Raw genomic sequence first — 12,555 nt, 5'->3', positions numbered from 1 at the left:
CAAATGCGTGAGCAAATTGTTGAACAGTTTAAGAAAAACCTTTCTCAACCAGCTATTGCAAGGAATTTAGGGATTTCACCATCTACGCTCCGTAATATCATCAAAGGGTTCAGAGAATTTGGAGAAATCACTGCACGTAAGCGATGATATTACGGACCTTCGATCCCTCAGGCTGTACTGCATCAACAAGCGACATCGGTGTGTAAAGGATATCACCACATGGGCTCAGGAACACTTCAGAAACCCACTGTCAGTAATTACAGTTGGTCGCTACATCTGTAAGTGCAAGTTAAAACTCTCCTATGCAAGGGAAAAACCGTTTATCAACAACACCCAGAAACGCCGTCGGCTTTGCTGGTCCTGAGCTCATCTAAGATGGACTGATACAAAGTGGAAAAGTGTTCTGTGGTCTGACGAGTCCACATTTCAAATTGTTTTTGGAAACTGTGGACGTTGTGTCCTCCGGACCAAAGACGAAAAGAACCATCCGGATTGTTATAGGCGCAAAGTTGAAAAGCCAGCATGTGTGATGGTATGGGGGTGTATTAGTGGCCAAGACATGGGTAACTTACACATCTGTGAAGGCGCCATTAATGCTGAAAGGTACATACAGGTTTTGGAGCAACATATGTTGCCATTCAAGCAACGTTATCATGGACGCCCCTGCTTATTTCAGCAAGACAATGCCAAGCCACGTGTTACATCAACATGGCTTTATAGTAAAAGAGTGCGGGTACTAGACTGGCCTGCCTGTAGTCCAGACCTGTCTCCCATTGAAAACGTGTGGCGCATTATGAAGCCTAAAATACCACAACGGAGACCCCCGGACTGTTGAACAACTTAAGCTGTACATCAAGCAAGAATGGGAAATAATTCCACCTGAGAAGCTTCAAAAATGTGTCTCCTCAGTTCCCAAACGTTTACTGAGTGTTGTTAAAAGGAAAGGCCATGTAACACAGTGGTGAACATGCCCTTTCCCAACTACTTTGGCACGTGTTGCAGCCATGAAATTATAAGTTAATTATTATTTGCAAAAAATATATAAAGTTTATGAGTTTTAACATCAAATATCTTGTATTTGTAGTGCATTCAATTGAATATGGGTTGAAAAGGATTTGCAAATCGTTGTATTCCGTTTATATTTACATCTTCCACAATTTCCCAACTCATAAGGAAACGGGGTTTGTACATATTTTGATCATTTTAAGCATACGGCGGCGCATTAATTTCAAAAAGCACCTCACAAGGTTCGCTTCAACAACATCACTGATTGCTGCAAATTTCATGAGAGCCAACAAACATCATTAAAACATTACTTACTGTACAATGTCTGCTCTCACTGGGATGCCAACGTTAGGATTTTCCTATAATCCCGCTTAGGTGAAGAATTAATCATACTCCTCGCAAAGGGTTTGGGGGAAAAAAGGTGAGTGAAAACTAGCGTCTTTCGCGTGTCTTTCTCGACATCTTCGGGTCTAAATTGGCTGTCAAAGTTGACCAACTTCTCAGTTTATGTCCACATCATTTTACTATCAAGGTGAGAGGCGCGATTTACATTCTAGCATTACATTTCACAAGCTCAAAGGCAAAAAAGCAGCTCGTCATCCAATGATGCCAATACAGCAGCATAAGGAAGTTACTTCTCTCTGATCAATGCGCCGCTAAATGTAGGCCCTTAATGTTAACGATTATAATTACTATATCGCTAATACTTGGTTAATATTCATGTCATGAAAAGTAAATAAAGTATTGTTGCCACTTTTTGGAGGGTTGTTTAATGGGTTTTTATGGGCAGAATAAACGCAATAACGTCGTAGCTCCCATTAGCTCTATTGTAAGCAGACTCTTATTTTTGTTTATTTACGAGTTAGAATGCATTAAAAAAAAACATGTATTCTTGTCCCTCATAGGAAAACTCCCAAATATGTGCAGTTCTTCTTTAAAGGTAAGGCATGTGTTGCAGATGAGGCCTTTATTAGTACAACTGAATTTTGACAATAATATAATCAATACAGGTGTCCCGATCCGATACTGATATCATCAAAAAACAAGTATCAGATAATATCAACTTGCATCTAAAATCTCATATGTACGCAGTCCTGCAGCGCTTTAACTTGTTAACAGACAAATGTCCTACAAGCACACAAAGTTAATATGTATTTGTATTTTAGTATGTATTTGTATTTTAGTCAAGTCTTTAGCATAACAACATGGTAGGCTACTACTAGTACAGGGGTCGGCAACCTTTACCACTCAAAGAGCCATTTTGGCAAGTTTCACAAATTAAAGAAAGTAATGGGAGCCACAAAAAAAAATTTTGAATTTAAAATGAAAAACACCGCATACAAAGCTTAAATACTTTGTGCTATGTTAACCAGGGGTCTCCGACACACGCACCGGCACACACTTTAATGAGGAAATTTGATGTCAGTGCAGCCCGCAAGTATTGAATGAATGGCGCTTGATAGCGTCATACTTGCCAATCCATTCATTTTTCCCGGGAGGCTCCCGAAAATCAGAGCGTGATGACACTGCATTTAGCGCCCTCTACAGGCTGCCCTAACAGTGTACCTGCTCAACCACATGTAGAATGCAATTTCAGCTTGCTCACGTAAGTGACAGCAAGGCGTACTACCTCAGCAGCCATACATCTTACACTGACGGTGCCAATACCCAGAATCCCATGCAGCCCTAACTCTTCCGCTCAACCAACGCACGGAGAGGGGGGGGGGTTGATGTGTGGGGGGATTTGGTGGTAGCGGCGGTGTATAATGTAGACCGGAAGAGTTAGGGCTGCATGGGATTCTGGGTAATGGTTGTGTTGTGTTTATGTTGTGTTACGGTGGGATGTTCTCCAGAAATGTGTTTTTCATTCTTTTTTGGTGTGGGTTCACAGTGTGGCGCATATTTGTAACGTAACAATGTTAAAGTTGTTTGATACGGCTACCGTCAGTGTAAGCTGTGTGGCTGATGAGTAAGTATGCTTTGCTGTCTCCTGTGTGTGCAAGTAACAACAACATGTGGCTTGACTGGCATGCAGTGTGTAAATGCTAAAGAGGACAATTACTGCAGTGCAATTAGGGCACGCCTTTTATTTAGCAATTAGAGTGTAAATAGGATCATTTTTTCCCTGGGAGTAATCTATGAGAGACACTGAGATCCATAAGTCTCCTGGGAAAATCGGGGGGTTGGCATGTATGTAGCTGAGCCGCATCAGAGTGGTCAAGGAGCCGCATGCGGCTCCGGAGCCGCGGGTTGCCGACCCCTGTACTAGTACAATTACTAAGAGCTAGCAGCTACACTACAGCTAGCACACAAGCCAGTAGTAGTAATAAATGTCCTTAATTGAACAATATTGCAGTTTAAAACACCATATTTGTCAATATAATACAAGTATTAATTAATTATAGTTGCATATGACTTACATGTACAACGTCTCTAAGGCAGACATATATTAAAAAGTATCCAGTAGTAAACATGCATCATTCAATTTACTGTGTCATGAACTTAGTTTAATGAATTATTGTGACCACTAAGTGTCACCAAAAACAAATTAACACTCCACTCCAAAAGCATAAATCTGTCGTAAGGTTAATGTTTTTCCATACCTACCGTTGTTCTCAGTTTGACTAATTTCACTTGATAAAACTTTTTTTAATGTTCCACACTACAAAAAAAAAGTATGTATTATTCCTGCTTATATTGTATTGGATTAATATTAGTATGGGCCAACACTCAAGGCTCCAACACCGGTATCGTATCGGACGTAAAAAAAAAGTTGTATCCGGACACCACTAATAAAGTACCAATGATTGTCACACACACACTAGGTGTGGCAAAATTATTCTCTGCATTTGACCCATCACTCTTGATCACCGCCTGGGAGGTGAGGGGAGCAGTGGGCAGCAGCGGTGGCCGCGCCCGGGAATCATTTTTGGTGATTTAACCCCCAATTCCAACCCTTGATGCTGAGTGCCAAGCAGGGAGGTAATGGCTCCCATTTTTATAGTCTTTGGTATATCGATGTATTCTCTTAAGTTATCAAAATATGTATATTAGTATATCACAATATGTTTCATAACATAATTATATTACAATGGTTATTTTATTAGTATGTACAAAAATTCAAAAATAATCAATTGGTATGTGAAATTGTATGGTAATAACTAGGGATGATACTCGAAACCGGTTTTCCCGGTTGTTCGATAAGAAAAGAACCGAGTCCTCGGACTCGAATCCCTTTTTGAGAACCGGTACCCGTTATCGAGGCCACTATAGTAAAGAAAAAGAGTTGGTTCTTTATTCGAATCCCTGGGAACGAATCCCGTCCCGACCAGAAATGTAGCTCAAGTCATTATCGCAGATAGCGAAAGCAGGAAAAAAATGGACCGGAAAAAGCGCCCCAAGGTGTAATAAAGTTCAAAACAAAAGGTATAATCCAATGAATAACTTTACTGAGAGATTTGAGCAGGGTACAAACACATGACGAACACTTTTACCACCAACCGGAAACATAGCAACCAGGCTAGCAACGCACCTCCTTTACGGCAGCTGTCGCAACGTTCTTAAAGCAACCGCAGCACATACATATATATACACAACATATCTCCCTTTTAACTTTTGTTTTTCTTTCCTTGTAAACAAAACACAATCACACTGTATACGTGTTGTCCGTCTAATTATAAATAATGCAGACGAGGCGTGTTGGCTGAGTTCTTGACGTTTACTTTCACAGCGTGCTCATAACCTCATTCTTAGCTGCCGGGTGGCGACATGCAACAACACTTTTCGGGGCTACCGCGCATGCTCGTCACTCCAGTTGCATGCTGGGTAGTGTACTTGTTATATTCCCTAACTCATAACATCACACCTTTCCCCCTATAAAGAAATAATGTTAACTCAATAAAGTGTATTTCTTTTTTTTTAGCTTTAACTTTTCATTTTTTAGCATTGTAACCACATTTGCAAACAACTTTTCTCTTCATAGAAGAAATAAAGTGCAACAATGTCAAAGCATCATAACAAACAGTTATGTCAAATAGCAGCAGAAGTGCACTTTTTGGAGAGCTGTATTATTTTCAGTTTTGTGCCCAAGGGACTGATTTTATTTAACACTATATTATTATTTATACACCTATAGTGATCACAGAGACAGGTTGTTTTTGTGTTACTGTATATATTTGTTTTTCTGAAAAATCCCACTTAATATACTTTGCGTAACAACAGTCAATATTTATTTTTTTTATTTTTTTAGGGGAGTAACAGTCAATATTTATTTATTTATTCGATGTTATTTTTTTCTTATATAATAAAAGTGAGCTTTTGTTAAACCAAATATTGTGTGTTTTTTTCCATATACAACAACCTATCTGGACTCGATAAGAGAATCGATAAGGAATCGGTTCGATAAGAGGATTCGATAATAGGCTAGAACTCGATAATTTCTTATCAAACATCATCCCTAGTAATAACTATATCGCACTTTAACTGCTAGCAAACTTGCTGGACAACAACACAGATAGAAAAAAACATGATTTTTGTACTCCCTGTTGTCTTTCTATGTTGTGTGCCCATTGAACTGTTAGTTACGGCCCTGTACAAACACCAGACTCAGATACCTGAGGGGAGGGGCTGTCACGTGACTTCAAATAACTCCATGTAATGAGATGAACCTGCCACCACTACACAATGACAGCATTTAATGTAGTATTTGTCGAAAAACTTCATGCCGAACAATGTCTGATTGTGGGCAAACGCTTCGAGATATCGACTTTTCCTAAAAACCGTGAGCGCCTCAAGGCTTTGAGGAACGTTACGGGGTTCTCAGATTTCCGATAAGTGGGGAAATGGGCGAGTTAGAGCGAGTAGGAAAATAAGAATTTCTGTGTTTTCCGACATATAACATTGGAGTCCATGAGAGATTTAGCTGACTTTCTTGGCTTTGAGGGCCAACAGAAGCAAAATGAGTTTGAGTTTATTTGGAACATGCATGCATGCATACAACACAATTTCCAGTTTCTCTTTTCAACATGTTCGAAAAAGAGTAGGAAGAAGCAGAGCTTATTTAATCCTACCCCTTTTCTTTTACATAACAGTTGATAAAACTTTTGTTCACTTCCTGTTCTCAATTTATTCACAATATACTCCATAAGTAATCACTATAAAAATAAATCAATACTAATTGGTGAAGTAAATTATATTTCATATGGTGAGATGAGTAAGATTATTATGAGAATGAATGAATGGATTAAATAAATTCAGAATGTTTATCATGGTTCTTCTTCTTTGTACTTTGTAAACACTTTAAGTTTGAAGAGTTTATTGAAGTGGAGCATATTAGTACAATGTTTGATTTGTTTGCTTAATCCGTTCCATAATTTAATTCCACATACTGATATACTGAAGGTCTTAAGTGTTGTAAGTGCGTGCAAATGTTTTAAATTACATTTTTCTCTAAGATTATATTCCTCCGCTTTTGTTGTATATTCTTGGGTAGCAGGTTATAGTTTGCTTTGTGTATAATTTTAGCTGTTTGCAAATTCACTATGTCGTGGAATTTCAGTATCTTTGATTCAATAAATAAAGTGTTTGTATGTTCTCTATATCCGACATTATGTATTATTCTAACTGATCTTTTTTGTAACACAGTTAATGAATGAAGTGTACTTTTGTAGTTATTTCCCCATATTTATACACAGTAACTCAGATATGGTAACACTAGCGAGCAGTAGAGAATATGGAGTGATTTTTGCTCTAGAACTTGTTTTGCTTTATTCATTATTGACGTGTTTCTTGCTACTTTATGTTGTATATTTTTTACAAGTGATTTCCAGTTGAATTTATCATCAATCATTATACTTAGAAATTTGGTTTCATTTACTCTTTCAATTTCTATTCCGTCTATTTGTATTTGTGTTTGACTTTCTCTTCTACTGTTACCAAATAGCATTATTTTAGTTTTACTGAGATTCAACTATAGTCTGTTTTTGTCAAACCATCTTTTTAATTTGTTCATTTCTTCTGTTATTATTTGTATTATCTTCTGTGTGTTCTCTCCTGAACAAAACGCTGCTGTATCATCCGCAAATAACACTAACTTTAAATATTTTGTAACTTTGCACACATGACCTCCATTTAAGTGACATTTTTTGAGAGAGGACATGTGTGTCAACGTTTTCACCGAAACACATGACAGTGGGATAAAGTGTGGCCGTTAGGACAGGTTGGTAACCAAAAAAAAGTACATTTTCAGGGCTTCCACGCTCTAGTAAATTAGAGTGGACGCCATCCGCTTCAATGGAGTTAGGCCGATGGCGCCCGCCTCCTTCCGATGGCCGTCCAGCCAAAACCAAACATTGGACGTCAAAACTTTTTAGGCAGGGTTAAAGTAGACAAGTGTGTGAACAAAATGAGACGTTAAGCACCGAGCTACGGGAAAGTATGGCTGAGCTACAAGAGGAGATAATCTCGCGGTTTTAGGCGTAAAAGAAACGTGCGGAACTATAATAAAAGTTGAGGTATGAGGAATAATAATATGGGCTGCTTGCATTGCAAGCGCCATTTGCAGCATGTGAACGGGCGCTTGCATTGCAGCAGGCCCATAACTATTTAAAGTTAAAAGTTAAAGTATTTTCACTTATGTCAGTGTATTGTGATAATTTGCTAATTTGATTTGATGAGATAAATTGTTATCAAGCACTATATCTACTGTATCTACTGCACTGCAAAAAGTCAGTGTTCAAAAACAAGAAAAAAAAAATACAAAAATGAGGGGTATTTTATTTGAACTAAGCAAAATTATCTGCCAATAGAACAAGAAAATTCAGCTGGTCAAGACTTTCCAAAACAAGTAAAACTAGCTAACCTCAATGAACCCAAAAATACCTTAAAATAATTATATTCTCACTAATAAGTGAACTTTTCTTGGTAGAAAAAAAATGAGGCCTTTTTGCTCAATATGTTGGAAAACATTCTTAAATGAAGTAAATGCTAGTGCCATAATCTTGACATAATTGTATGCGCTCGGCATCCTGATTTTTTTCCCCCTGCTTAAAATAAGAAATGATTACTTTAAAAAGGTAGTTTTATACTTGTGAGTGTTGATGACACAGCTTTGCATCAGTTGATATTCTAGTTTCAAGCATGTTTTACTCAATATAGGTCATCAAATCTCAGCAACAAGCTGTAATATCTTACTGAGATCATTTAGGACCAAAACACTTAAAACAAGTAAAACACTCTAACATAAAATCTGCTTAGTGAGAATAATTATCTTATCAGACAGAAAATAAGCAAATATCACCCTTATTTGAGATATTTAATCTTACTTAGATTTCAGATTTTGCAGTGTGAATATATTGTGGTATTGTATCATACCTAGTAGTGGCACCACCACATTCAAGTGGACAACACGTTTGCAAATTAATTGAAGCTTGGGCCTCTATTGGAATGGAGGCAACTGTTTAGGAAGTACAAAAAAAAATACTCTTACCCAGCAGCGGTAGTTCTTCATCAGGTTGAGTTTAACAGCTTGAACATTTCCATCGTAACAACCTGTGTAGATCTGTTTTGACAACAGCACACACAGGATGAATCACAACGATGGGGACTGAGGATGAAATACTTTTCTCATGCTCTGATGTCCTCTTACCACACTCTTATGGACAGCCATGCACAGCACCATGTCACAGTGACCGCCGTACACCTGCAAGCGGTCGTGGGACTGGAGAGGACCACAGTCAGATGACTTGATACGTATTCAAAATCAGCTATTTCACAGACAAGTCTCTCCTACCTGGAGCTCGTAAACCCGGACCAGTTTGTCCAGACAGGCGGTCACCATCACTTTCCCCAAGATGACAATGGATGTGACAGCGTGACCGTGACCCTTGTAGATCCGCACCAACTCACCCGTCTAAACAATGAAAGGTTAAATCAATCAAACTTAGAATAGAATAGAAAGTACTTTATTAGAGATGTCCGATAATGGCTTTTATGCAGATATCCGATATTGTCCAACTCTTAATTACAGATTCCGATATCAACCGATACCGATATATACAGTCGTGGAATAAATGATAAATGGGTTATACTTGTATAGCGCTTTTCTACCTTCAAGGTACTCAAAGCGCTTTGACAGTATTTCCACATTCACCCATTCACACACACATTCACACACTGATGGCGGGAGCTGCCATGCAAGGCGCTAACCAGCAGCCATCAGGAGCAAGGGTGAAGTGTCTTGCCCAAGGACACAACGGACGTGACTAGGATGGTAGAAGGTGGGGATTGAACCCCAGTAACCAGCAACCCTCCGATTGCTGGCACGGCCACTCTACCAACTTCGCCACCCCGTCCCCAATTAACACATTATTATGCTTAATTTTGTTGTGATGCCCCGCTGGATGCATTAAACAATGTAACAAGGTTTTCCAAAATAAATCAACTCAAGTTATGGAAAAAAATGCCAACATGGCACTGCCATGTTTATTATTGAAGTCACAAAGTGCATTATTTTTTTTAACATGCCTCAAAACAGCAGCTTGGAATTTGGGACATGCTCTCCCTGAGAGAGCATGAGGAGGTTGAGGTGGGCGGGGTTGGGGGGGGTAGCGGGGGGTCTATATTGTAGCGTCCCGGAAGATTTAGTGCTGCAAGGGGTTCTGGGTATTTGTTCTGTTGTGTTTATGTTGTGTTACGGTGCGGATGTTCTCCCGAAATGTGTTTGTCATTCTTGTTTGGTGTGGGTTCACAGTGTGGCGCATATTTTTAATAGTGTTAAAGTTGTTTATACAGCCACCCTCAGTGTGACCTGTATGGCTGTTGACCAAGTATGAACTGCATTCACTTGTGTGTGTGAAAAGCCGTAGATATTATGTGACTGGACCAGCACGCAAAGGCAGTGCCTTTAAGGTTTATTGGCGCTCTGTACTTAGCCCTTCTCCCTACGTCCGTGTACACAGCGGCGTTTTAAAAAGTCATACATTTTACTTTTTGAAACCGAAACCGATCATTTCCGATATTACATTTTAAAGCATTTATCGGCCGACAATATCGGCAGTCCGATATTATCGGACATCTCTATACTTTATTGATCCCCGGGGGAAATTCAGCACCACAGTTCGCTCACAATAGACAATAAATACTATACAGCATTATTCACATGTGAATAATATAAATACAGTCTATTATACAGCATTATTCACATGTGAATATTATAAATATATTGTACATATATTCTACATTTAAGTACAGTCAAGAAGGAACATATGCATTATACAGTCTTATGGCTGTCGGTATGAAGGACCTCCTGTGTCGTTCCGTGTTGAAATGTTGCATTTGTATAGCACTTTTCATACATATAAAATGTAGCACAAAGTACTTTACATTTACAAGTATTTTTAAAAAAAATAGTACCTCCCGCTCTCATTGCATACTCGCAAGTTGAAACAGTCAACACCCCCGACTCACCCCGCCATCACGCTAAACCCCCCTTTTCATAATAAAAGTCATGTAAAAACATATGTGGCTGAGCACGGAAGAACCAGTTGATAAAACACTATTTTAGGTAGCCAAGTGCACCGGGGGCTGCATGATGAGGGGCCACTGACCCAGGGCACACAGCGAGGGACCAGACAGTCCTCTTGCTGAGGAACCCATGAGCCAGAGCCACAGCAGCCGCGGCACATCAGAGCACTTTAAATCTAAAATATATTAAGAGGATCAAATAAATTCATTAAATACAGTAGGAAGGGGATTCATTTGGCCCCGTTTGTCGTGGTTTACCTGACACATTAAACGTGACAAATTGGAGGGTGCGCTAACCACTTTATTTTAAAATGGTTTGTGGCAAATCCAACTTGGACCACACAGTCAGTTGCTATGTCGAGTGGCGCTTTAAAGTTAAAGTGCCTATGATTGTCACACACACTAGGTGCGGTGAAATTATCCTCTGCATTTGACCCATCCCCACAGGGGAGCAGTGAGCAGCAGCGGTGGCCGCGCCCGGGAATCATTTGGCGATTTAACTCCCAATTCCAACCCTTGATGCTGAGTGCCAAGCAGGGAGGTAATTGGTCCCATTTTTATAGTCTTTGGTATGACTCGGCCGGGGTTTGAACTCACGACCTCCCGATCGCAGGGCAGACATCCTAACCACAAGGCCACTGAGCAGGTTTTCCATAATTTTCATTGCAAAATGATTTACTCCCCCACCCCCTCTTCCACTCACGCGAAACCCACCTAGGAATGGGGCCATTTGAATCCCTTCTCCAAAGTAGATGTGGTGTAATGCAATGGCCGATACAGCGTTGACACTTACATGGATGTTGTGTGCGTGAACGGACGTGTCACTGGATCCGCTGAACACCAGGTCGTTCACCACCTGGCAGGGCCCAAGGACAAGTAAAGACCCAAGTTGCAAATCGTATTCCTACCGAGCACACAAACCTACTAAAATAATAGTTATATTATAATTATATATTACACTAATTATATATGGCAGTTCAACATGTTCATCTTGGCTGTACAGTAAATAAAGATTTCATGATGGTTACAGATTGACCCTGAAACAAATAATTTATTTTAGCATTCATTCTTACAAGGAAATTATTTTTGAAATAAAATCAGAGGTTAAAGGCTTACTGAAATGAAATTTTCTTTTTTAAACAGGGATAGCAGGTCCATTCTATGTGTCATACTTGATCATTTTGCGATATTGCCATATTTTTGCTGAAATGATTTAGTAGAGAACATCGACGATAAAGTTTTGGTCGCTGATAAAAAAGCCTTGCCTGTACCGGAAGTAGGGTTGGGTATCGAGTATCGAGTATCAATTGGAACCGGGACTAACTTTCCGATTCTCCCGGAATCGTTCAAAAGTTTAAATTTCGATTCCTATTTTCAATACCCAGTCTGCCGACCGGAAAAAAAATGTTTCCGCCGAACCGGAAGAAGAAGCCGCTGAACACCAACGAAGAAGCGCCCACCGCCGGAAGTGTTAGCATAGCCGAGCGAGTCAGTCAAGCTCAAGCATGGATAGCGGGCGTCGGCGGTCGAAAGTGTGGCTTTACTTTACCAAAAAAAATGAAATAACCGCGAAATAACAGAGCTCCATGTCCATCAAGAGACGAGTGGAGAGAGAGCTGCAGATGTACCAGGACGTTCCACCGATACTTATGTCTGACGACCCTGCTGCATGGTGGTGGTCCGGTGGAACCAACAAAAGACTTATCCTTTGCTGTCAGATCTCGCTTTCTCCTATTTATGCGTTCAAGCTTCTTCCACACCCAGCGAACGTGTATTTTCCACAGCAGGAGACACTATCTGTCCAGAACGCTCACGCATCCTGCCTGAGAAGGCGGATATGGTCATTTTCCTAAACAAGAACTGTCTCTGATTTTATACTGTACCTGCTGCCAATCTGGACTGGGTTTTGCAAGTTGTTTCTTATTGTTTATTTGCTTTTCTGCACCAGGTTAGCCCATCAATGGGAGCACGGTAACATTTTTAAGTACCTGCAGCATCATACACTTGTGTGTGTAAATGTGTTTTCAT

General features: G+C 39.8%; 1 protein-coding gene across 1 annotated transcript in view; it reads right to left on the bottom strand.

The window, feature by feature from the left end:
- Positions 1 to 12,555, bottom strand: part of LOC133640830 (zinc finger protein 106-like) — a 53,545-nt gene that overhangs the window by 3,158 nt on the left and 37,832 nt on the right. Inside the window, exons 16-19 of the mRNA XM_062034509.1 lie at positions 11,321 to 11,383; positions 8,795 to 8,914; positions 8,651 to 8,722; positions 8,492 to 8,563 (exon numbers count right to left, since the gene is read on the bottom strand). Coding sequence (XP_061890493.1) covers positions 8,492 to 8,563; positions 8,651 to 8,722; positions 8,795 to 8,914; positions 11,321 to 11,383 — 327 coding nt within the window. The remainder of the gene's footprint in view (positions 1 to 8,491; positions 8,564 to 8,650; positions 8,723 to 8,794; positions 8,915 to 11,320; positions 11,384 to 12,555) is intronic.

Source organism: Entelurus aequoreus, linkage group LG23 (assembly GCF_033978785.1).
Source record: "Entelurus aequoreus isolate RoL-2023_Sb linkage group LG23, RoL_Eaeq_v1.1, whole genome shotgun sequence".
NCBI classification, from domain to species: domain Eukaryota; kingdom Metazoa; phylum Chordata; class Actinopteri; order Syngnathiformes; family Syngnathidae; genus Entelurus; species Entelurus aequoreus.
Note: the sequence above shows the minus strand (reverse complement) of the source record. Positions and strands in the feature narration are given on the sequence as shown.